General features: G+C 46.3%; 1 protein-coding gene across 4 annotated transcripts in view; it reads right to left on the bottom strand.

Moving 5' to 3' along the window:
- The window catches only part of CNTN5 (contactin 5), a 674,545-nt gene that overhangs the window by 185,678 nt on the left and 461,626 nt on the right, over window positions 1-27,241 (bottom strand). For all 4 annotated transcript variants that reach the window (XM_081001824.1, XM_081001823.1, XM_081001826.1 and 1 more), the window contains one exon: window positions 14,056-14,151. In XM_081001824.1, the coding sequence (XP_080857950.1) occupies window positions 14,056-14,151 (96 nt within the window). The remainder of the gene's footprint in view (window positions 1-14,055; window positions 14,152-27,241) is intronic.

Below are 27,241 nucleotides of genomic sequence, written 5' to 3'. Positions count from 1 at the left end.
CAGGCTTAGGATATAGCCTCTTCCCCACTCCCACCATACCATGTCCTCACCTTCTCTGTTCTTAGCAGTTGTGTGTGGTCAGTTGGCTAGGGGGACTAAGCTAGTTCCCTAAATGTTCCCATGGCGCCTCCTTCCCAAAGCCCAGGAAGCTTTTGCCCGACTTAGGGAGGGAGGCGTGATGCTCCGATAAGTCCAAGAGCCCTCCCACCACCTTCCCAAAGCCCACCCAACTTTGGGAAGGTGGCAGGACGGTTCCAGCATCCTGTCACAGGCATGGTATCTCCCTTCCAAATCCCAGGAAGTTGAATGCCACATTTGTGACATCGGCCCCGCCCCCAATCGCTCTTGCAAGCTGATGCCTCTGGCCCTAACTGTCCCAGTGTATCTCTGGCTGAGCAAAGGTTGTGGGAGTTAAGCCAGCATACTCCGGCTGCAGTAGGAACCTCCCAGCTCAGCCAGCGATCCGCCGGATTCTAACCTGCTCGTCCCAGTAGATTGCTCCCTTAATTGGATTCAGCCCCCAGCTGTTAAGTCATCTATATCTGCAACTCTGAAAGCCTCAGAGAGCTCCTGAAGGCCTTTTTAGTCATAAAAACACATCCTCCAAGATTTTTATTCTTTGCATTGAAGGCGCACATTCATCAATGCAATCACGAAACTGCATGCCTTAACATGGAATTAATTTGCACTTGTTGCATGGAGTTGACAGCAACGTTCACATACCCACAAACCCTAGAGGAAGTCCTTTTTCCTGTGCCCCATTTCCCCCAAATACACCCCCTGTATAAATTATGCATTTCCTTCTACAGTTGCGACTCATCATCGATGCTCATTAATGCACCATGCAAATCTTTAATGAAAGCAATTTATATATTGCATTGAAATGCACCACGTAGGAAGAGACAATGCTGTCTATTTATCACCTCAGAATGGAATTGCTTCCTTTTCTGCTCTGGGGGGTTCTGTAGGTACCTGCCCAAATAGAAATCCACAGACTGGGTATTTATCTTTGTTCAGGTTTAATTACTGTGATAAATCTTTAGACCTTTCCTTCTCTCTAACTGCTTGGTGCACAGGGAGTTACTGAAGATAAGGTAACAAGGTGGACACACAACAAGAATGGATCCTGCACTGGCAAACTGAATAGCTCAGTGTGTGTGTGTGTGACAGAAAGGCTTTTCCTCCCTAAATTTTGAAGTCCTCAGAAACAGTAAACAAAATGATTCATGAATCAACGAGAGGCATGTTTCTGCCAAAAGGAAAAGCAGGATAAAGGGCACAGAGATAAGCATTAGCAGCCTTGTGGGTTTGGTTAAAACCGAAAGGTGGGGTATAAATGTCTTAATAATACCATCCCCATGTCCCAGTGCAATGTTTTAAGGACACTAACATTTTAAGGACATTGGACACTGGTGCATGTCCAGAGGGGGGAGAGCAGGATGAAGTTTGGACTCAATTTAGCAAAAAATTAGCATTGTGCACATTGAATGTGTTGGCCTAGTGTGGGGCTCCGAGGTGAGCTTGGCTGTCTGGCTGGTGTACCGGCCACCTAGCGCACCAGCAGCCACCCTGTCAGGCCTGCTGGAGGCGGTGGCCGGCTGGGCCTTGGAGTTCCCTAACCTATTGGTATTGGGGGACTTCAACATCCATGCCGATGCCACTCCCTCCTCACAGGCTCTGGACCTGGTGTCTTCCATGGCGACACTAGGGCTCTCCCAGTTTGTTTCGGGCCCCACACATCAAGCAGGCCACACGCTGGATTTGATCTTTGGTGTCGGTATAGATGTGATCATGTTTCCTTCGATCAAGGTGCCATGGTCTGATCACTATGCTCTGAAAGCCAGGATTGATGTTCCACCCCCACCCTGCTTAGGTGGCAAGCCGATTTGGGCTCGCCCGCGGAGGCTGATGGACCCTGATAGGTTCCGTCAAGCCTTGTGGGACCTTTCTCCCCCTGGCGACTCATTGATTGAGCTTGTTGAGGGCTGGAATACCCAGCTCCTGGCAGCCATCAATGAGATCGCACCTAAGCGCCCTCTGCGACCCCGTAGAAACCGGGCTCCCTGGTTTACTGAGGAGCTCCGGAAAATGAAGCGGGACCTCAGACGGCTAGAGCGAGTATGGCAGGGTGCCCGTGACGGAGCCTCAAGAACATCTTATAGAGTTTTTATGAAAACCTACGAGATGGCAGTGAAGGCCGCTAAGAAGTCCTACTTCTCGGCCTCCATTGCATCCGCTAGCTCTCGCCCGACACAATTATTTAGTGTAATTCGGTCTTTAACGTCCCTCGAAGGACAGCCAAATTTAAATAATAATTTGACACACAGCTGTGAGGCATTTGCGAGCTTTTTTGCGGAGAAGGTCCTGTCGCTCCGCCATGACCTCCCTGCCAATTTGGATACAATAAAGGAACTGGAGGCCCCTCGACTGTCCTCGGGTCCAGTATTGGACCACTTTGACCGGATATCCCCAGCCGATGTGGACAGACTCCTCCGAGCTGGAAAGCCCACCATCTGTCCTCTCGACCCGTGCCCGTCTTGGCTGATTAGAGCGTGTCCAGACGAGGTGCGGGCCCCCCTGGGGGATATCATCAATTTGTCCCTTGGCACCGGGACATTCCCAGGGGAACTGAAGGAGGCAGTGGTGCGTCCGCTCTTAAAGAAAACATCATTAGATCCCTTAGATCTATCCAATTACCGCCCAGTTTCGAATCTTCCATTCCTGGGTAAGGTGATTGAGAGAGCGGTTGCTGAACAGCTTGGTAGGTTTCTGGATGAAACATCGGCTCTGGATCCATTCCAGTCCGGCTTCCGCGCTGGTCATGGGACCGAGACGGCTCTGGTCGCCCTAACAGATGATCTCCGCAGGCAGCTGGATCGAGGCGGGTCGGGGCTGCTGATTCTTCTAGACCTGTCAGCAGCCTTCGACATGGTCGATCACGAACTCCTGGACCACCGCCTTGCCGACGTGGGGATCCAGGGCACAGTCCTTCAATGGCTGCGCTCGTTTCTCTCTGGTCGGGGACAGAGGGTGGCGCTTGGGGGGGAACTGTCATCCCGCCACTCCTTGGTGTGTGGAGTGCCCCAGGGTGTGATACTCTCCCCGATGCTTTTTAACATCTTTATGCGCCCCCTCGCCCAGCTTGTCCGGAGTTTTGGGCTGGGCTGCCATCAGTATGCTGATGACACCCAACTCTATCTGTTGATGGATGGCCATCCTGACTCGGCCCCAGACACACTGATCAGATGCTTGGAAGCTGTGGCTGGATGGTTACGTGGGAGCCGGTTGAAGTTAAATCCTTCGAAGACAGAGGTCCTCTGGCTGGGACGGGACGATATGGGATTGAGGGGGCAACTCCCATCTCTTGCGGGGGTGCAATTAGTACCAGCACCGTCCGTTAAGAGTTTGGGTGTAATCTTCGATACCTCCCTCTCCATGGAGGCGCAGATTGCAGCTATAACAAAGGCGGCATTTTTTCATCTCCGCCAAGCTAAGCAGTTGGCTCCTTACCTCTCTCGCCCTGACCTAGCCACTGTGATCCATGCGACGGTCACCTCCAGACTGGATTATTGTAACTCGCTCTACGTGGGGCTGCCCCTGAGACTGACCCAGAAACTCCAGCGGGTGCAGAATGCCGCAGCGAGACTCCTTACGGGGTCTTCGCTGCGGGATCACATTCATCCGGTGCTATACCAGCTGCACTGGCTCCCGGTGGAGTACAGGATCAGGTTTAAGGTGCTGGTTTTAACCTTCAAAGCCCTATACGGCCTAGGATCCTCGTATCTACGGGACCGCCTCTCCTGGTATGCCCCACAGAGGAACTTACGGTCTTCAAATAAAAACATCTTGAAGGTCCCAGGCCTCAGAGAGGTTAGGCTGGCCTCAACTAGAGCCAGGGCTTTTTCGGCTGCGGCTCCATCCTGGTGGAACGCTCTGTCACAAGAGACAAGGGCCCTCCAGGACTTGACATCTTTCCGCAGGGCCTGCAAGACAGAGCTGTTCCACCAGGCCTTTGGTCAGGGCGCAGCCTGACTCCCTCCTTTGGCAATCTTTACAATACTTTAGTTTATGGTTGCCATCAATTTTGATTTTAATTAATTCTTTGATGTTTTTATAATGTTGCACTATTTTAGTGTTGTTAGCCGCCCTGAGCCCGGCTTCGGCTGGGGAGGGCGGGATATAAATAAAATTTATTATTATTATTATTATTATTATTATTATTATTATTATTATTATAACAAAAAGCATATACTCCCCTCCAAAACTGTGCCACTAATACAAATTAGTACCTCATCCCCAGTGCTGGATTTACATATAAGCTAAACAAGCTATAGCTTAGGGCCCCACTCTCTTGGGCCCCCCCAAAAAATGTAAAGGAAAAAAACACACACCTGGAAGTACATTTCCAAAATATAAGATAAAAAACAAATAAAATAAAACATACATACAGCAGTGGTGTTTTGTGTTGTTTAGGCTCCTATGATGTAAATAATGGGTCCTGCCTGCTAGTCTGCTCCCTAAAATATCACTGGTTTGCTCATTTCTATATACAGTGGTACCATAAATCACCATATAGCATATATTCAACACAAAAAACAGCAACAATTTGTTGTTGACAAAGGACAGTTGGACGTATAAAGGGCCCCATTACTTTCAGTAGCTTAAAGGAAAAGGGACCCCTGACCATTAGGTCCAGTCGCAGACGACTCTGGGGTTGCGGTGCTCATCTCCCTTTACTGGCCAAGGGAGCTGGTGTACAGCTTCCAGGTCATGTGGCCAGCATGACTAAGCCGCTTCTGGTGAACCAGAGCAGCGCACGGAAACGCCGTTTACCTTCCCATGGAGCAGTACCTACTTTTCTACTTGCGCTGGTGTGCTTTCGAACTGCTAGGTTGGAAGGAGCAGGGACTGAGCAACGGGAGCTCACCCCATCGCGGGGATTCGAACCTCCGACCTTCTGATCGGCAAGTCCTAGGCTCTGTGGTTTAACCCACAGCGCCACCATCAAACCTAAATCCAGTGCTGCTCATCCCTGAGATATCTGAAGGGTTTTCTAACACAATGTGGAGCAGGCTTCAGTTAACGAGATGAACTTTCAGTGGTTTGAAAGTTCGACCCCTTCTTTAATCTCTTGACATAGGACAATACCGCAGACTTAATTGCAGGCTAGCTTCTAAGGATGGCTGTGATGATGGGGCATGTTGAGAGAGGCTGGGGCAAATGCTGTAGAAGCAATTAATGCGCCTGTTGATGCTGTGGCATGACATCCCGCCAGTGGCTTTGCGGCGGCAACAATGCGACATCTTACAGCTGCAGTGATGGGCCGGGGTCAGCCATGCTGGACTTTTTCACGGCATTCACCCAACCCAAACAAAGCAGGGGTATTGAAGCAAAGCTGTCCAATCTGAAAAGCACATTTGCTCGCAAAGACTCTGCCTGTGTATGTGTGGAGAATCCCAGATGCCTTGCAAAGAGGTTAAAGGAAACCTAACCAATGAACCGGAGGGAGCTGAACTCCAAACTTCTAATGTGATGGTAACTTGTGTGTATAAGGGAGAGAGATTCAATTAAAGTACATTGGAATCTGGGTGGGAAGAGAAGTCTAGCCAGTTTATCAAAACTTAGTTGACTGCCTAATGATGCCAATACTTCTGTTTAGCCATGTGTATGGCTAATCAATCAATATCAATATAACTCCTACTCAGTTGTCATCCATACACTACCTGGCGACACAAATGCTGCAGCCCTCACCTGATCATATATATATATATATATATATATATATATATATATATATAACACAGCTGAGTCCCTGTTATCTCGTACATCATGTGGAGCTGCTGGAAGCCCAGCAAACTGCTCCCATCCATCTTCCCCTTGTCAAATAATTGTTATTTAGAGATCATGCATAGCCATCTGTTGTCTTATTTCAAGCCCAGGGCTCTGTCCCATGATTACAATATCTCTTCAACCCCTTAGCAATAGCAGCCAATGTGACATTTGATGTTCACATCATAGGGAAATGCATCAAAGAAAGAGGCAACCACATACATGATAAATATTGCACGGGCGTCCACGTAGCATGTCGATCTGCAATTGGCGGGGAGAAAGTCAATTCAGATTTAAAGGCAAACCTCTCCAATTCTCACTTTCTGGGAGAACACGTGAAGCAAAACACAACGTCCTTCACTGGAGGTTTTTACGTAGAGGCTGAGACCGGAGGAGGGGACTTAGGCTGGATCTTAAGCCCTTCAATCTCCATCATATGCCATGACAACCCGACACAGAACACTATTTAAAAGGCTTGTTTCCCCTCTGCCAGGCTTAAGCAGAGCAACAGCATCTGCCCTCCTGCTGAACAGGGTTTGGATCTGGTGTAACTTTAGGTCACCTTAACTTGCACCAGGGTGCTTTGAATCACCTTCATCTGCATTAGATATTTCCTTAATGCACAAAGCCTAGGCAATCATACATTTGTTGTTGAAGGTGCCACAGTACCCTTCGTTGTCTTTGCTTAGCAGTGGATCTTCCAAGTCTTGGGGCAGAGGGTCTTTTTCACCACCTGTTACCTGATCCCGTTTAACTAGAGATACCAGGGAGGCAGGGGCAAATGAAGTAGGATATCCAATAATCACCAAGGTCCATGGAACAGAGAGGCTTCTCATTGGTTCCTCAATGAGAAGACAAGTAGTGGGGAACCACCCCTTATCACCAAAATGCACACTGAGTATATTCTGGGATATACTGTTAATTTTCATGGGATGACAGTGAGATTCCAAAGGTACCAAGGGAACAGGCAGGTTCATAATCTTCTCACCCTCTCTCCCTTCTCCCTCCCTTCCTCCTGCACCACCTGATTCCAATCTGAAATCTGTGCACGCTCACATCCATCTAAAAGAAAATGTCCTTTTAGGGCCACCCATCATAGGGAAGTGTCTTTTATTTGTGCTTTACCAACCAAATCTCCTCTCTGGCCACATTCCTACTGCACATTTAAAGCACTATGATACCACTTGAAACAGCCACAACTTCTTCCAAAGAATTCTGGGAGCTGTAGTTTGTGAAGGGTGCTGAGATTTGTTAGGGGTCCCCTGTTCCCCTCCCTAAGCACAGGTGCCACAGTTCCTTGCAAAGAGGGATTGATTGTTAAATCACTCTGGGAATGCATTGCACAGGGTGCATGGTAGTCAAATAGCCTTTTAGCTAAGGTTATCCACCATGTATGCTGTGAACTGTGGCCTCTGTCTCAGAGCTAATGTTAGATGCACTCCAGAATCATTGGGAAGGAATGGAATAAAAGTTCAGCAATTTAGCTGCTTGACATGCAGAGATGCTTCATGCTGCAGCATATGGGAGCTGTGCCAACATGCAAAGATATCCACTCAATAGCGAACTGCTCAGAAATTATTACTTTCAACAAGACCAGAGTGCAGCAGCTAGAAATCAGCAAGCAAATGATCACGACCGAGAGTACAATTAATTGTCATATAGTCAAGGATAGCTCACTCTGGCCAAAGGGGATGCTTGCGACACCTAGAAGCTCTTTTGAGCCCCCCCCCCCATGAGAATGAATCTCACTCATTAAAGAGGCGGGGTGTATGTTAACACATTTGCTGTGGGTGCTTAGATACTGGCCTAAATTTGCGTAATCCTCCCGTCTTTAATCCGAACGTTCACAGCCATGAAACTCTGCACCTGATCCCCTTCAATTATGCTGTCATCGCAGATTCATTTTCCCCAGAGTTAAACCACTTTAAATCATTTATAGTTAGGAGTTTAACAATCTCCATCTTATTAGGCCTGCGTCGGTTACGAAGGCACTGTCAGGGAAGAGGAACGGGCTGACATTAATAACAGACCCTCCAAGTGTCCCTATTTTCCAGGGATGGTCTCGAATGTACAGAAGCTGTCCCGGTTTCTGATTTGATCCTGGAATGTCTCGCTTTTCCTTAGGATGTCCCTATTTTCATCAGAGAAATGTTGGGAGGGTATGTGACTAGTTATGTGTCTCATACACAGTTCACAGAGGATCTTTTCCTTCGCCTCTGGGATATAAGAATAATTTTAGCTGAGAGGGGGCTCCTGGTGGGAGGAACCCTTTGGGGGAAGCAGCAAGGGGGGAAGGCTCAGAGCCCTTGAGGTAGTGGGACAATGATGAGTGGTTAGAGGGAGCTGAAGCAGTAACACAGCTTAGTGAACTTGGCTAAAGAAGTCCAGAATCAGAAGCTGAAGCACGTGAGTAGGAGGAGAGAGGTCAAGAGGCAGAGATGAGTCAGGCTGGTGAAGTAATGGGTGTTTCTGCTTCCTGCTGCAACAAGCTCCTCTCTCCGGTTATCTGCCAGAACCAGAAGAGGCATGAAAAGGGCAGAGGAGAGATTGGCTGCCACAGTCTCTGATTGCTTGGGAAAACCCTGGAGAGGAGGGGACTTGGGCTATGAGGAGGCAGGGACCTTCCATCTCAACTTTATGGGGCAAGACTTTCATGAGGGATGAGTTGCTGTACTCATTAGGAAGACCTGACACCCCACCAAGTCTCTGCAGATCACGGTTTTGCTAATCAAGTGTTAACTCCAACTGGCACAGTGTGATTTACTGTCGGCTTGCTCCTGACACTGACATAATGTAAGAAGACAAGGACATAAACATGCAAATAAACTGAAATATCAGTTAGCATAAGCATTTCTTCTGCAGGTGGCAACATGGAAGAAAACAGATATCGCTGGAGAAGAGCCAGTTCATTTGAGAGGTAGGAACTAATGGTATCAACTAATTGCCCATCCCTGGCTAAGAATGAACACCAGTGCGTGATACTTTTTTTTTTGCAGCTTGCAACAGTGACTGAAAATGGTCTGCTTCCCCATAGATACAGAAGCGAGACTTCTCATGCGATAAACCAACCCAGTCTGTCTGGTGAAGCATATACCAGAATCGTGGTGAGCTTATGCATGTACAGAGATAGTGTGCTGGGAACTGAAGCTACAGCGCTAGTTATGAGCTAATTTACAAAACGTAGATTAATTGGGATGTTTCCGTAACAAGCTATTAACCTGTCCCTGGGGAGGAGAAGGGGGAAAGTCCCTTCCCTTCATTATTGTCCCATATATCAGTACCCACATACGGTAGATGACTAAAAGGCAATAAAGGACGTGGCCAAGAGCCAAACATCTCGGTGCATTTTTCAAGTTAATTAATTGCCATCTTTCTCGTGCTTTCTCATTTTCTCATGTTTCCTACAATGGCATCTGGAGTTATACTTGCCGACATTGTTAGCCTGCAACACGCGAGCAAACCGCCCTAAAGGAAATTTCTTGTCAGGGTGTCTCATTCCTCCAGCACCTAACACTGGCTTAATTGGGCAAGGCCAACTAGTGTTCCTCATTCCCCCGAGGTTCAATACCATCCCCAGGGGAAGAAGCATTTCTGCAATTGAACCACCATATATTCAAGGCCATGGTATTTTGGTGTTCGTTAACTTACATATCAACTTTGCCTTTTGTCAGAATGACAAGGGAGTGTAAAGAGAGAGAGAGAGAGAGAGAGGGAGAGAGAGAGAGAAGGAGGGAGAGAAATCGGGAGAGTTAACTGAATGGGGATGATTCTGGGTTGATTTCTGAAGGAATAAACCACCCTCACTCATTCCAGCCACGTCAGGTTATAAGTCAGTGGTAGAAGATCTGCTTTGCATGCAGACAATCCCTGGCATCTCCAGGGAGGGCAGGAAGAAGAAGAAGAAGAAGAAGAAGAAGAAGAAGAAGAAGAAGAAGAAGAAGAGTAGTAGTAGTAGTAGTTTGGACTTGATAGCCTGTATTTCACTCCCCTTAAGGAGTCTCAAAGCGGCTAACAATCTCCTTTTCCCTTCCTCCCCCACAACAAACACTCTGTGAGGTGAGTGGGGCTGAGAGACTTCAGAGAAGTGTGACTAGCCCAAGGTCCCCCAGCAGCTGCATGTGGAGGAGCGGGGAAGCGAACCCAGTTCACCAGATTACGAGTCCACTTAACCACTACACCACTCTGGCTCTCCCACTGCACCACGCTGCCTGGGAGTCCAAAAGTAGGAGGAACAGAAAGCAAAGCTACCTCCTGGCTGGTTGTGAGGAAAGAGGCAAGCAGGCGGTGACTGAGCAAGAGTGGATTGAAACTGGTGGAGCAGTTCCCCATTTGCCCCAACGGACAAGTCTCTACCACTTTTCAGAAGAGTCGGTTCATGATGTCAGGAGGTGCCAGGGCTATATCTTTGATATATGGGCACAGCTGCCCTATCATTATGGCAGGTTGGGAAAGCAATTAGACAGTGATGTCTTCTCAGGCTCTGGACCAGTCCTGACCACCCAGGATGACCGCTGATCTCCCCTGGGCAGGGAAAGCTATAAAAGGCTTACTGTCTGGCCTGGGACTTTGCTTGAGCAGCAAAGCCTTCCTAGTGCTGATGTGTTTCTCTGCAATGAGGTTTCATTCTCTCGCAGATAGTAAAAACTTTGAATAGAAGTAATTTTTTCCAATGACTGGGAACTATTAGTGCTCTGTTCTTTTTTTTTAAAAAAAAGTCATGCAAACCTTGTAATTTAGAAGAGTGAATAATAAAAGAGCTGACTAGTCCCCACCTGAAGAATTTCACAATACATGACTGTAACCATTGTTCGTGAAAAATAATCCTATGACAATAGAACCACTCTATTAACATCAACAGGCATCCTACTGACTTCTGCAGACACAATGCAGTTTACATCCAGATTGATTCCAGAGCTGATGACATCTGTTGCCACATCTCAGTGGTCACTGATGAACTTTCATGAAAGTGATGGTCATACTTAGTTTGGGATAAATGAACATCTTGATCAACCCCAGGATCTTATCAAGACCATTTAACTCAAGGCTATGCTTAAAGTAGATTTATTCTGCCTCTTCAGAAAACCCTGGAAAGCCTGCAGTGCTATTCCTAACCAGACTACAATTCCCATGATTCTTTGGAGGATCAGCTAAACCAGCACAAGTCCAATATATGTTTTATTATTTGAGTGTCAGGCTTTGGGAAAGGGTCTTCCTCCCTCCCTTTGGCTGTGGATAAGCAGAACAAAGCAAAAATAGTCTCTTACCGTTTAAAGAGATTTTAATGATCACAGCTCAAGAACAGAGAGTCCATCCTCCCCCCCAGTCACTTCCACACCTTGCAACCTGATCTCGCAACCACCGTGCTTTTTGTGTAGCCACCTTATCCGCTCTACGTGACCTTAGACTGATAGGCTGGACACTTTCCAGCGAGAGAAAGTCTGTTAGCTCTCTCTCATTCTGTTCTTCTTCACTTTGCTATTCACCCCCCAGTTCATCCCAACTTTTGTCATCAGAACTATGCCCCTTTGCAGACCACTGTTCCAAATTTATACTGCTCCATTGCTCCTGGGCAGCTTCAGGATCCTGGTCAGGAGCAGGGGGAGGGGGGAGGGGGAGGGGGAGGGTCCCACCATCACTCATCAGGAGCAGTACTCCTCAGCCTGATCTCTGACATTGAGTCAGAGAAGCCCTGAGCACCTGGTCATTTAACAGCCAGCCATTCCAGTTGAGGCTGTCTTTGACCAAAAACATTAAAATGTTTAAAATACAACAACAATAAAGATAATAACACTGTATAATACTAATTATACAGACAGAAGTGCAGTCCAGCATCTGAAGGCCTTCCTAAACAAGAAGGTCAGACCTTAGTTACACATAGAAAAAGATTTTCCACCTCTGAGCTAGTGAATACTGTTTTCCCTCCAGGTCACAGATGGATATTTCTTTCCAAATTAAAACGGCTCCATTTTTTTTTAATTTTTTTTTATTTTTTTTGGGGGGGGACATAGTTCAGAGTTGGGAAACCTTTTTTGTGTGTCAAGTGGGCCAGATCTTTATCCTGCTCCCCCCCCCACATGCCTCTACCCACCTGTCAATCATCTGGTGTCAGGATGATGTCAGGTGACAGGTTGCCAGTCACCTGGCATCCTGCTGATTTGGCTGCATGCCAGTTCCCTGTGGAAAATTGGTGTGCACAGCCAATGCAGAATGGAGCCCTGGCCCCTGCTCATCAGCTGACATTATTCAGTGACACCAGTGGATTAGCAGGTGGGTGCAGTTTGGGGGAACTGGTCTCACTGGCCAAGACTGGTCGATGGACCGGGGGTTCCCTACTCCTGCTGTGGTTGTAAGGCTTCAGTGAATCAGCTTCCTCCCCCGTGGCCGTAGATGAGCAAATCAAATGAAAGGAATTCTTACCAGTTAGTTTCTTTAATAAACACAGCAAAGGACAAAAGAAAGCATCGGCGCAGAATGGCGGTGCTCCCAATTAAGCTCAGTCCCTATTAATCTACATCACTCATACCTCTTGTAATCTGAGCTTGTATCCTCTGTGCTTCCTGTTCTGAGACTTTCTGAGCTCTTCTTGACCTCGGGCTGAGTTAACCCTCTCTCTTCCAGTGTTTCATCATCGCCTAGGTGTTCCCCATCCAGTATTTCCCAGCTTCTGCCTTCTGAACTATGCCCCTCTGCAAACCACTCTTCCAAGTCTATACTGTCCTCCTGCTCCTGGGAAGATTTAGGATCCTGATCAGGAGCAGGGAGAGGGGGAGACTCCCATCATTCCTTCTCAGTGCAGCCCTCCTCAGCACAGTCCCTGACAGTGGTTGAATGCCATTTTGAATTTTTGGTACTGACTCGGTTCAGACTAAGATTTGGATCATTATCCTTCTGCATAACAGAATCACAAATGAGAAGGAATAATGCAACCACCTGGTACTTGACCAAAAAAGGGTCTTTCTTCTAGTTCACTGGGCCAAGGATACTAGAGAGATCACCACCTCCCCTCCCATCCTACCTGCTCCCTACAGTCAGAAGGAGAGGCCCTTCTCTGCTGCAGCAACCCAAGTGCCTCGGATATTGCATAGGCATGACTAAACTTACTGGATGGGAGAAAGGTGAGACAGTGGAGAGGTTAGTGCAATTGCTCCAGGTTATTTTACACAAATAAATAAAACAAAAAGTTCCTGTACGCCTTTTCTTTTTGCACTTGCTGGATAAGATCTGGGGTCCTCCTAGTTTAGTTTCTAAACTAGGCCAACCAAATAGTTAATTGATTGTTTAAATCAACAATAAGCTAAAAACACATGCCGGAATTTTGCATATCTGGATAGGCTTGCCTAAGCTAAAATGTTTTTAGCAGATGCTGAAAACAGTGACATCTGCCTGATGTCAATAGGCAGCGAGTTCCAAGGGTGAGTGCTGACTTCTTCCATCCTCCTCCCAGGAGCAAATTCCCCTGGGCAAGGGCTGTATACTGAAAGTGGGCAGGGCAAAAGCTCAGAGTAAAAAAAGGTAAAGGGACCCCTGACCATTAGGTCCAGTCGTGGCCGACTCTGGGGTTGTGGCACTCATCTCGCTTTATTGGCCGAGGGAGCTGGCGTACAGCTTCCGGGTCATGTGGCCAGCATGACTAAGCCGCTTCTGGAGAACCAGAGCAGTGCACGGAAATGCCGTTTACCTTCCCGCTGAAGCAGTACCTATTTATCTACTTGCACTTTGACATGCTTTCAAACTGCTAGGTTGGCAGGAGCTGGGACTGAGCAACGGGAGCTCACCCCATCACAGGGATTTGAACCGCCAACCTTCTGTTCGGCAAGTCCTAGGCTCTGAGGTTTAACCCACAGCACCACCTGCATCCCAAAGCTCAGAGTAGGTGGAGTCAAAACATACAAACATAGACCCATGCACAGCCTGGTATCTTTCACGCAGAGACGCAGAGACAAACACACGCATTGTGCCACATTCCTTTTCACACCCATGGCTACTGAAGTTCACATCACTAGTTGAAATGGAACGAAGGTAGCCTTATCTGAGACACCCTTTCTCCTGCTCTGCAGCATTCATGGTGGATGGTCTTCCAGTATTCCTTTGGTGGTCCCAGAATTGGCCATGAGTTTGTGCATAGTTCAGCCTTTAACAATTCATAGTCAAGACCACGGCTGGACATGATGAGCGTGCAGAAAAATGAGAGTCACATCAGCACAAAAGAAAGGCAGTCAGCTGTACCTGGTGAATGGAGCGGTGGGGAGCACATCAGAACGACGCCTTGACCTTCCCGCACTGACACAGCACTTCTCGTCCGACCACTGAAATTCCCCAGATCTGTTAACATAACACAGCGGGTTTAGAGTCATGGAAAGAAACTTCTCGGCATTAGAGACTGCACAGATTTCTCTTCCTATCCTCACCGTCCGACCCTTCTTTTCACTCTCTCATGCTTTAAAAGGCAAAAAAGAATGCTCGTTTTTATTCTTGAAATTTGCAAGAAAAATGCCTGGCTGTTTCACAGTAAATCTATTCTGGCTGATTTCAGCTGGCAAATGGAAATATTTTCTGCATTACATCAACACCTTTTTTTTATTGCCCCTTCTAGGATGCGGAAATGGTATCAGCAAAAAGGCATTCGGCGATGTACCCTTTTGTAACAGACATTTAATAGCTCTTTTATTCCTTTTTACTATTTCCTGCTTATTGATTTCCTCCCCAGTAAAAGTCATTCTGTGCATAGTGAAAAGAGAAATAAAGGGGGGGGGGGAAGGATGCATCACATCTAAACTGCATCCTGTGCGAGACTCTTGGGTATCGTGAAAGGGATACTGCAAACAAGGTAATATTAGCATGTTTGGAGCGGGATTAGCAACACTGGATCTATTGGGGAATTGGTGCTGTGGTACCTAAATATCAGTGTATCAATTGCATTACCCATTTCTAAAGTGCTTAACAAGTGCAAAGCGTCCCAGTCATTGCCCTCAGAACAACCCTGTGTTGTAGGCCACTAATATATGAGTAGAAGTGGTCACCAGTGTGAGTGTCCTTCCTCAAATTTGAGCAACACCCCCTAATTCCTTTTGATCCCTTCCCTCCAAATCTCCCCCTATTGCTGTGGTCAATAAAATCTGTGACTACCATTGGATTTCATCCTATAAGTATACTGTGACAAAAGAATAATGCAAGCAGCTCTAAAGGAATTTAAAACATTAGTCCAATGAGGAATCAGGATGTTCCTTACTTCTGATAGTGAGAGAGAGACAAATAATGTGGGGGAATGAAGGAAAATATATAAAAACATATCAAGATCTCTCTTACCCCCATCCCCTGTGATTAGAAAAGAGGTCAGTAGCAGTAGGATCTCCATCTTTGTGAGGAGAAAAAAAAAATAGTCTGCATTTTCCCTGCTGAAATCATTAGAGCATTTAAGTAAAAGAAGAAAGGCACTCCTTACTGGGTTTTACAAAGTACTCCTAAGTGGGGCTGTGCGGCTGAATGTGTTGCAAAAGCAGGAAATGCAAGACCCCATGGATCAGAAAATTAGGGCAGATGATGGACGGCTGGTCCTAGGCTCCTCTGGGGTATAAATTCAATAAATAAATAGGTAAATAAATATTTTGTTTGCATTTGAAATCCAGCATTCTCATACCCTCCAACATCTCTCCAGTGAAAATAGGGATATCAATAATAATAATAATAATAATAATAATAATAATAATTTCCCACCCATCTGACTGGGTTGCCTCAGCCACTCTGGGCAGCTTCCAACATATATAAAAACATAACAAAACATTAAACTTTTTAAAACTTCCCTATACAGGGCTGCCTTGAGATGTCTTCTAAAGGTTGTATATTATTTCCTAGGCTTGGGGGTGCTGTAAATCCATACTCTCCAACATTTCTCCAATGAAAATAGGATCATCCTAAGGAAAAAGCGGGACATCCTGGGGTCAAATCAGAAACCGAGACGGCTTCTGTAAATCTGTGACTGTCCCTGGAAAATAGGGACAAGGAGGGTCTGCATTCTGTGTTGATGCTTAGAATCTTGGTGTTTGCAATGGGCTGCTAGAATTTTGATGGCTTGATGAGAGTTTTTCTCACGCTCCATTTGAGGCTCTCAGCTGTGACATTCCCTGCATCAACGTGCGAGATGGGAACTTCGCAGCCTAAGGCGCCTTCAGGAATTGTCATGGGCTGAGTGCTGCCCTACACAGAGAGAGAAGTCTACATGGCACCATTTTCTGTGCCCTTACAATAAATCTATTTTGCACTAGTGGCTCCCCGATCTGGACAAAAATGGGAAGCAAAAAATGTTCAGAGCTGCAAGCTAATTTTGCACACAGTAGTCTATTCAGCTCTCTTTTCCCCAGACACTTGCTATCAAAGAGGGTGTCTCTAATAAGGCCAACATTTTTCAGACAGAACAAAATTGGTGCAGCAACCGTTTTTAACTCCACCTCTCCTTCCTTTTCCTCATTGCGTGCTGACATTTCCCCCTCCTGCATTTGTTCTTCTCTGAAAAATTTAAATTGTGTTGTTGATTCCTGTCCTCTCAAAGGATCCATTAAGGGCATGTTTCGTATTCCAAAAGACAACAGCTAAATATGGAAATTTGTATAGTCTTCCCTGCCTGAACCATCTATCTTGCTCTTTGAGGGCATTTTCCAGGAAGAGAAATGACATCCTAAGGAAATTAATGATATCTCTGTTGCCATATAATTGCGTTCTTCGAAATATGAGTGTTTCATAGAGCTACCACAAACTGCAACAATTCACAAAATTGCTCTCAAAATTGTCCTCACTGGCTATAAATAAATTATAGAGCATTAAGAGTGATAAGATTGAAATCTATTTTGTTGTCATTAAACCAATTTGCAGATTTTGAAGGTCTCCAGACAGTACTGTTGTTGATTAAAAAAAATAATAATTTTAGAAATCTAACAACTAAAAACATGTTGTAACAAGAATTTGTCCAAACAGTGGCTTCCTGTAGCTATTATCACCCTTTAAATCTGATAATCTGCCCCTTTCATGGCTACTGTACTGGAAGCAAACCAAAGCCCAAAACAAATATAATTAATGTGCACAATTTTGCAATTTAACCCTTTTCCTTCCTGCTATGTTCCAGATTGAAATATACTCAGAGTTGAGAGGGGATTTCATGCTCTTTATTCAGCTCATAGTCGTGAGGAGGAATGAAAGTCCCCTCAAAGTATCTGCTTTATATACATTATTTACACAATGGGCTGCACGTGACTGACTTATTCCGGAATTCTCCTGTAGGCCAATCAGGTTGTGGATTCACTTCCATCTGGAGCCGGATTGGGTGGCTCCTGCAGACCAATCATACTGCTGCATTGTTCTAGGACCAATCAGACTGCTGCATTCTGAATCCTATTGTTCTAGGACCAATCAGACTGCTGCATTTTGGATCCTATTGTTCTAGGACCAATCAGACTGCTGCATTTTGGATCCTATTCAACTCAGTACATAACACAGATGAAAATCATTCCTCCATGAAGGAACAGACAGAACCCTGTCTGAAACTTCTTGCTAGCTGCTGTCAGTCAGTGTAGACATACTGGGCTAGACCGACCAAGGGTCTGACTCAGTAGAAAGCGGCTTCCAATTTTTCCACAATAAAGAATAGGTCTGTTCTCTGCCTCTCCTGCATATCAGGCAAGGATCTCCATGCAAAATGTTTCAGACACAACAATATTTACTGTGTATCAGTAGGGAATAAGAGTTTAGGGAGCAGTTCATAGGTGACAATCCTAAAATATCCTTTTAAAAGGCAGCCTTTAGGGATGAGGGAACGAACAGCTGGCCGGGTCAGGATTCTAGGAGACAGGCAGTTATAAGATGGGAATGTGAAACAGATGAAATTTAAGCAGCAGCAGAACTTATGAATCTTGTGGGGTTTTTTTAAAAAAATGAAAATATGTTTTGTCTTAAAGTGTGGCTGTCAAGTGTGACTGTCAGTGCAGGGAGGAACTTCTATATCAAACCAGTGATGTGAGGGGCAGAGGCACAGCTGTGAAACCCCCTGCCCCCCTCACATTTTCCACCTCCTCTCTGGAACAATTTAAAAGTAATGATGGGAGATTTAAAACAAAAACAAAAAAAGCACCCATGTGGTTGGCATCACATTGAAAAATTAGCAACCCTTTGTGACGTTAACATGTGAGAGTGCTGGAGGTGAAATAGTTAAACAGGTTACCCAATCAGAACCCAGGGGGGTGGAGTCAGAGGGACTATAAAACCAGCTCTGGGAGAGGCGAAGGGAGAAGTTCGTTGGGAGTTGGGTGGTTGGTTCTAGTGGGAGTGAATTGGGAGAGAGTCTGTGGGTAGGTTGAGTTAGTGCAGCGAAATAAGCTGAGTCAGGAACAGTTAAGGGCTAGGAAGACAAGTAAATATTTGAGAGGTGGTTTAGTGAGTGAGAGCAGGTAGCGGAAGTTATAGGTCTGGATAGGCACCCCATGATTGTAATTGACTGATATCGTTTATGAAACTGCACGTTTGTTAAACTGCAATAAATAAACAGATGTTTATGTTCCAATTTAACCCTGACTGGACTCAGTATTGTACCAGGTAGGGCCTGCGTGGTGGCAGTGGGAAATAAAGTGGTGGCACAGGGATCAATAGAAGGTGAAACGTCCGGGGACCCTGTGTGATCGCCACACCCTTAAACATGCAGAATTAGCATTAGCCAAGGTTAGATAGCTTGGGTGCACGGTTGTAATATTTCGTGCTGCAAACTTTATAAATGATGCAACAAGAGGCTGGCATGTCCAGTAAAGGAACTTAAGCTGTGCCGCTCTTGCTGAGAGATCCCAAATGGCTGATTCTCCAACTTTCAAGCAGGGAGCTTCCTCAAACTGCTTCCCTCCAGTGCAAAATTCCTGTTGAACACACCACGTCACTGCTCTCAGTCTCTATTGCTACAACCTCTCCTTCTAAAGAAGAAAGTTATTCTAGGTCTCCCCCGGCCTCTTTCTGTAGGCCACACCCACACCATAAATTCAAAGCACTCTTGTAACACTTTAACAGCCATGGTTTCCCCCAAAGGCTTCTGGGAGCTGTAGTTTGTTAAGGGTTTGGAGAGCTGCCATTCTCCCTGAGGAGCTACAATCTCCTGAGTTGCAATTGTTGGATATGAGAAAGTTTATGCCTCGCCCAAAAATGGAAGCAAGAAGAATTGCCGATGATTGAGGAATGGAGGATGAAGTTAATGGACTATGCAGAATTAGACAAACTAACAGGAAGAATCCGAAACTGACGTGACCAGAAATTTACTGAAGACTGGAGTAAATTTACAAGTTATATGAAAAGTATTTGTGATGATCAGACGACGTTTGTAGGTTTGCAAGAAGTTCTGTGAGGAGTATTATGGGAAGTATTGTAAAAATGAAGAAGGGGAGAGGATAGGATAGGTTAAGAAAGGTAAAGACAATACAAAATTAAGTAATGCATAAGAAGCGTTTAAGACGGAAGATCATCAGAAGTGCTGATGGAAGTCCAGTAAGATTGTATTTGTAATAATTTGTGTGGTATGTTTTATAATTTGTATGTTAAATTCAATAAAAATGTATTTTTTTAAAAAAAAAGAGAAAGTTTATGCCTCAAGCAGCAGGCACCAAACAACTCAGATTTACTCAAAGAAGTTATAGCACACTGGATGCTGTACCTTGGAACGCTTTCCACTTCCTCTAGATGCAGCAGTTGACTACAGAAGCAACCCACCAAAAATCAGAAGAGAGGTGGTTAGAGACTAAGCAGCAACTGTAGTGCTCTGGTCAATGGGGTCATGAAGGGTCAGCCATGACTAAGCGACTAAACAACAACAAGTAGTGCCTGCTAATGCATATACAGTCATACCTCAAGTTACAGACACGTCAGGCTGCATTTTTTCAGGTTACGAATACACTGAAACCCGGAACGGGTTGCTTCTGGGTTTCGGCAGTCGTGCATGTGCAGAAGCACTAAATCGCTCTTTGTGCATGCGCAGATGCAATGCTGCGGGTTGTGTACGTGCATCACGTTCGCAACCCGAGTGTCCACTGTGTGAGCAATCCTTTCCAATTCACAGGGAACTCTGGAAAGTGGAGCTCTGAAGGGGGAATATGGGACCAGGCTAAGCCAAATATATATCCCCCCCCCCCCCCCGCTGGAAGTGAAGGACAAGATGGTGCCTCTACCCATTCTGTGTACAAAAGCCAACCAGACTGGTACTTGAACATAATTTCAACAATGGCAATGGGCTCCACTGCACCCAAGAGCCAGTGGCGTAGCGTGGGGGGTGCAGGGGGGGCCGGCCGCACCGGGTGCAACATCTGGGGGGGCGCGCTCGCACTCGCAGTGCTATAATCAGTGTTAAAATCCACGGGTTAGGGGGCGCAAATTACTTGCCTTGCCCCGGGTGCTGACAACCCACGCTACGCCACTGCCAAGAGCATCTGTCTAGATTAGGGAGGGAGGGCAGGACACTGGGCATATACAACTCTGTCTCAGTAGAGACTGGTGGGGTGGGGGCCACGCACCTGACCTCCCATCAGCAGAATGGCTGCTGCTTACTTGGAGGTAGAAAGGCAAGACAGCAAGGATGTAGCGCTGTGCTGGTACACCAGTGGAACCCACCCAGGAGGTCAGGTGTGTAGCACTGTCCTCTGTAGGGATATCGCGGAGTAGGGAGTGGGGTCCGGAGGGAGCACACTTCCCCACCAGCAGGCAGCCACAATCTGCCTGCACGCGTGACCTTGGGGTGCAGGGCACAACCCCCCCTCAGACAAGCCACAAGCTGTCTGGTACATCGTTCCACCTATGTCTGACCTTTTGCGGTCTCAGAGTCAGCGGTGTCCTGTCTGTAAGTTTTTCCCTGAGACCTTTTGTCTCCTATGTCATACACTGTGGAAGGGGAAAATGACGCTGTGGAACAGGTGCCAAAATAGCTTTCCACCACCCCATGATTTCGGGATGGAAGATGTGTAAAGGTCACAGCCCAAAAATGTATCTGCCTGGCTTGCATATTTGTCTCAATAAAAAGAGGCTCCACAGGAATGGTGCTAGCTCACTCGCTTCAGACCACCTGTGCGCAGCTCACATAATGATCAACACCTGTCTTGGGCCTTCACTTCAGTCCTCGAATGCCAGCCACTGTTGCTCTATCTACTCTAAACCCCATAGGATCAGCCACCTGAGGCAGCTACCCGGCTGCTAACGGTAGGGCTGGACCTCTTCTGGGCCTGTCCGTTGCAGGCGGCAACCATTTTAGGAGTGTCTAATCAGCGTGTGATTGCTGATGTACAGGTCCTTTTAGATATAGAAGAGGGCAGAACAGAGTAGGGCGCACTTATGCGTTCTCCGCCAATGCGTGCAGGGGCTAGGAATGGAGGCCCCGCACAAAATGGTTGTCACCTGTACAGTTGTACCTTGGTTTTTGAACAGCTTAGTTCATGAACGTTTTGGCTTCCGAATGCTGCAAACCCAGAAGTGACTGTTCCAGTTTGCAAACTATTTTTGGAAGCCGAATGTCTGACAGGGCTTCCGCGGCTTCCAATTGGCTGCAGGAGTCTCCTGCGGCCAATCAGAAGCCACGATTTGGTTTCCAAATGTCTTGGAAGTTGATCGGATTTCCGGAACGGATTCTGTTTGACTTCCAAGGTATGACTGTATTCTATAATTAATAGATGGTGCAAACTCTATTCAAATATATATATATATAGAGAGAGAGAGAGATAACAACAAGAAGTTTCGGGAGAGCTGAATAGCAAATTGAAGTAGAAAGGGGGGGAAAGAAACAAATTCAGATTTTAATTTCTTAACTCTGTTTTTTTATATCTAACAATCAAAGTGACATTTCATTTGTAACGCCAAAGCAGTCTCATTAAACTGAACAAAATCAAGCTGAAATGGAATGTGGGGAGAGCCCGTTGCTGTTTCATCATAGAGGAATACAGAACAAACAACAACAACCACTTTTCCCTGCTTAGGAAACATAATGAAAACCTCGCTGCTCAGCCACATTCATTATGCCTCAATTTATATGCGCCAGATGCCAGACGGCTTAAGTGACGGGCCTTACCTGGGCATTTGCAAAAATTATTTATAAAAACAACTCCTCTAGAAAACGTGCATTCATTTTATTTAAATTCAATTACCACTGTAAAGGGCTTGTTTCCAGTAAACAGTAGAAGCCCTATTTGCAAGTAAAAATTAATTGCTATTCAGGTGCTTCCAGCATGGAAAAGAAACTACTATGCACAAGGGTGTAGACAGACTCAGCTTTCCATTAGGAGTATGAGGCTTTTGCAGCATTAGCGCTAATTTAATCAAACTGGTTAACCATCTGTAAAACAAAGACTGAAGATTTAACACCTTTGCTATGACACTGGACAAAGCCTACAGAACTAGCTATTTGCAGGTGCATAGATCAAGAGGCAGTTCTGCTTGAAAGAGGACAGGGTACCAGCTGGTTCACCTAGTGCTGTACTCTGACTAGTAATGACTGTCTAGAACAGAGGTTTTCAACTTTTTTGAGTCCACGGCTCCCTTGACGAAACAATATTCTTTCTGCGGCACCCCTGTGGGGCTCAGGAGTCCAGTTATGTCACCCCTTGCCTGCAGAGCTGGCAGCCCCTCATCCCTTTTTAGAACACCCTCTCTTGTGGAGTGTTCACTCAGCCTCCTCTCCTGTCTCCTTGTGAGTCCTTCAGGAAGCTACCGCACCCCCCCCCCCAGTCTCTGAGCCACCCCACCCTGAAGAGAGGTGCCTCTTCATCCTGCTCCACGAGGGTCTGGGCAGAGGATGTTCCAAGTGTTTGGGAATCATTCTGCCAGAAACAAGTAGAAAGGTTCTAGAAGGTTCTAGAAGACCACTCGGCTTTGTTTTTGCCAATGCCTGATGGCAGAGTGCTGCTGGCGAATTCTATTGAAGGACTGTTGCTGTGATTTACAACGTGCTGGAGATAAGACTTTTGTTTGAAAGTGTGCTGTTAATTGCTGTTTATGTCAACAGTCGAAACCATTTCCCTGGACTTGGGTGACTTTAAAAGAGGATTAGACAGATTCACGGAGGACAAGGCTATCAGTGGACACTAGCTATGATGGCTATGTGAGGCTGTGTATTTGGTGAGGCTGTGTGTTTGGTGGAAGGATGTTCACCTGGAATTCCTCACTGCGACTGAGGTGTTCCTCTTCTCCCACCTCAGCATTGTTTTATCTCATTTTCAATAGTAGTATTTATTCATTTTTATGTAAACCATAATGGTAAAGGACCCCTGGATGGTTTAGTCCAGTCAAACTTGACTATGGGGTTGCAGCACGCATCTCATTTCAGGCCAAGGGAGCCGGTGTTTGTCCGCAGATAGCTTTCCTGGACATGTGTCCAGCATGACTAAACCACTTCTGGCAGAACGGGACACTGTGACGGAAGCCAGAGTGCACGGAAACACCATTTACCTTCCACCGCAGTGGTACCTATTTGTCTACTCGAGCTGGTATGCTTTGAACTGCTAGATTGGCAGTAGATAGGTACATAGGATTGTGTGGTCAATTGGAGATGCCGGGGATTGAACTTCATGCAGAGCATGTAGTCTACATCTAAGCTATGGCCCTTTATTTTTGGAGAGGGCTATAGGAAGATTTCATCTCATTGCGCACGCGATAGTGGAGAACTCTCATTCATTCCCCCCGCCCATGGGAAGTCACTAGGGATCTATGCTCCCCAAACTTCATTTTCACTTCTGGGTTTTAGACTTGGTTCTGGCATGCTCTCAAAATGTGCCAAAAAAACTAGAATGGAGTTATTGTTTATCTGACACCACCGAAAGGAGGCCAGTAGGGTTGTTTAAAAGTTCTGCATGTAAACCATGAAGGAACAGATTTCTTCTACCCTGGTTAAGGTGCTGTTGGCCACTGGCCAAGCCATCTGCCCTTGCTGAATTCTCCAGCTGGCAGCAGCTGCTAATAAACCAACAAGCCTTCTTCCCCTCCCTCAATTGATGCTCCATAGCAGAATGCAGGATGGTGATCAGACTGTCGACATAGTTGCTTCTGCTGCCACTTGCAGAGAGAGAGAGAGAGAGAGAGACAGACAGACAGACAGACAGACAGACAGACCGTACTACTGCTAGTGCTAAATAGTGAGATCCACCTCCAAGAAACTGTTGAAGAATGAAATGATCCCCCTGCAAGGACCAGTTGTGTTCCCTGCTCTAATTTGGTCATTCAGAGCAGGTGATAATAATGCAGAGACTTTTTCCTCACACTGATGCAACATGGGACCACTTCCTCCAAAAGTTAGGTTATCAAAACTGAGTTTTGTTGTTGAATTAACAGAGGAGCTAAGCGGAACTCACACCTGCAGTCTCAGGGAAAGTACCCCATATATACTTATGCCAAAAATGTCTGTGTGTTAAGGGATGGCTAAGGAAATATGCAATTCTACTGGGTTGGCAAACAGATGCTTTGTCTGCTGTTTTGTGTTTCTAATAGAACAGGTGTGTCTGTGAGCAACAGCTTTCACACTACTACTCTGCAATTACCACTCAGTACTTCATCACAGGTGCTGCATGCTCTGATGAGATTGTTCCTGAGGTCTGCAGACTGTTCTGGCAAGCAAAAATGGATGGTCATCTTCCGTTTCCATCCCTGTCTTTCATGGTTTTCAAAGTCATTTGTTGTCCTCTCTTATAACCACAGGTTCTAAGAGAAGTGGATGGAAAATGCAGAATGTGGCCCCAGTGCTAAGAGCGTTGATGTCGATTTTACACTTTGTGCGTACTAACAAGAGTAGGAAGCAAGCGTTTCTCCAGCTGTATGCAGAACCAGTAGCTGGGCAACATGATATCTGGAGCAGAATCCAGGAGAGGGGAGCTGTGTTGTGTGACTCCCCTCTCAGGAAAGGTTGCATCGCTTGAGACTTTTTAATTTAGAGAAAAGGTGACATGATAGACATTTAGAAAACTATGCATGGCATGGAGGAAGTGGATAGAGAAGTTGTTCTCCTTCTTTCATGACACTATGTCATGGTCTGGTTCACGGGCGATCGATGTCCCGGCTGGGGACGTCGGGACCGGGGGCAAGATGGCACGGTGGGAGCAGGAACGGGAGTCCAGAAGCCAGGAGTCGGGAAGCCAAGAGTTTGAGGGTCAGAGAGCTGGGAGTCAAGAAGCCAAGGGTCTGAGGGTCAGGAAGGAAGGAAGGGGTTGTGAAGTCAAGGGTCCGAGGATCAAGAAGCAAGGAGTCAAGGAACCAAATGCAGCAAGGCAAGGAATGTGTTGCTGTGGCAAAGAGCTGACCTTATATCCCTTCCCAGCTCTTGCCACCAGGTGCTGTGAGTTACCAATTGGCCTCACCTGTGAGGCCGCACCTTGCCTCTTCAGAACAAACTGGTCACAGGGCCTGGCTCCTGCACGCACACCTGACACACTAGAACTCATGCATATCCAATGAAGCTGCATGTTGGAAGATTTAGGATAGATAAATAAAGTCCTTTATGCAGGGCATAGTTAAACTATGGAACTCACTTCCACAGGAAGCTGTGATGGCCACCAACTTGGATGGCTTTAAAAGAGGATTAGACAAATTCATGGAGAAGAAGGCTACCAATAGCCTGTGTTCAGGTCCTGCTTGTGGGTTCCTCCCAGGTTGGCCACTGTGAGAACTGGATGTTACACTAGATGGACCAAAGGCTCTTCATATGTTCTTCTGGTGGGAACCTCCTGCGTCATGAATGGCATGTTTTGAATGAGCCCCAAGATTGGCTGAAGACCACCACCCAAATTGGATGCTGTTGAATTATTTCTGAACTGTTTTGATCAAAGAGCTAAAGGAATGTTCATGTTCTGGCAAAAAGTACTGTACCTGCAAGGAAGCGTGAAAGGCTGGCTATGCAATGCTAGTTGCAAACAATGAGTATCGTACCACACCAAAAGTTACAGAAGACCAGGTGCAAACAATGAGAGTTGTGATATGCCAGGAACATGCTAAAGATGGAGGACTGCCAAGAACATGCCAAAAAGCAGTGAGAAATGCTAAGACCCAGATGCACAGAAGAAAGACTATATAAGTTCAGGCTTTTCAGAAGGGTCTGTGTGTCAGACGCAGCTAGGATCCTCACTGTCTGATCACCCATAACCCTTATTGGAACTCGATCAATTCCACTGAAAGGCTGGTGGGTATGATTGTGGATGTGGATGTGTGCGTGACGGAGTGCATGTTCCCTTGTCTTGTTATGTATTGTGTTTATTAATCAATAAAGCATTGTTATGCAGAAATTCCAATATACTGGTTGCCTGACTGCTGACTTGTGTTCTCCCTCTGGAGTGCACTGAATCTCATTTATGCAAAAACATCTAAACAGATAAAAGAACCTGGTTATTCACAACACCTGCTAGGAACTACTCTTCCCCATTTAGCAGGCTGGTTGGGTAGATATATCAGGCCATAGCTGGGCTGCCTGTTGGATGCTGCACCAAACCCCATTATACAGTCTTTGATAAAGTTATGGCCCTGCATAACCCACCGTCTCCCTCCAGCCATTCACTGCTCCCTACCTCCCTGTGCCTGGTGCACAAATGCAAACATTTCTCACATATTATATGCATTGTTATACATATAACATGCATAGTATATGCATATATGCACTCCAGATTTTGTAATGCAACCAGCACATAAGTGGATATACACAACGGTGCATATCATTGTGTAGGAAGCTACCTGGGATAGCTCAGGTGGTAGAGCGTGAGACTCTTAATCCCAGGGTTATGGATTCGAGCCACACATTGGGCAGAAAGATTCCTGCATTGCAGGGGGTTGGACTAGATGAGCGTCACGGACCCTTCCAACTCTACAATTCTACGAATGTTGCGTGTCGAGGTCCCCAGGTCCACCCCAATAACTCACACATCACACAGAAATTTTTGTTTAAGATTTTTGGCATAATTTTGGCCACAACTTTATTAAAATACAAATTTGTGAGTGGTTGCGTAGGCATTGGTTGCGACTATCTGCCCCCACCATGGGGGACAGACTGACATTCCGCACGATGCGAAAGTCAGAATGGGGGAATACACTTGGGGGTTACGCAGAGCAGGGAACCTGCCCTCACCCCAAATGCAACCAGGAGCTCATTGCTATGGCCCGAGCCCCCTTGACAGAGTGGACAAGCAATAGTTAGCTCCCAATTCCTTTAACGGAATCCCTTGCAGCAGCAGCATTAGAGGGGCAGGCACAGCCAATCCATGCCCCTCAACCAACCAAACCATAAACCAATGTCTAACCACGAACCTTACAAGTTGTGACGATTTGCTACGCAGTAGGCAAAAACCAAATGGCCCCAGCCAATCAGCCAGATGGACAAAATTCCTACCAGGCCCCCGCTCCAAAGCAGACGACCCCATGACAGGCATAGCAAGGTCAAAGC

This window comes from Podarcis pityusensis (assembly GCF_964106645.2).
Source record: "Podarcis pityusensis genome assembly, chromosome: 4".
Taxonomy (NCBI): Eukaryota; Metazoa; Chordata; class Lepidosauria; order Squamata; family Lacertidae; genus Podarcis; species Podarcis pityusensis.
The sequence above is the reverse complement of the archived record's forward strand: the minus strand, read 5'-3'. Positions and strand labels throughout refer to the sequence as shown.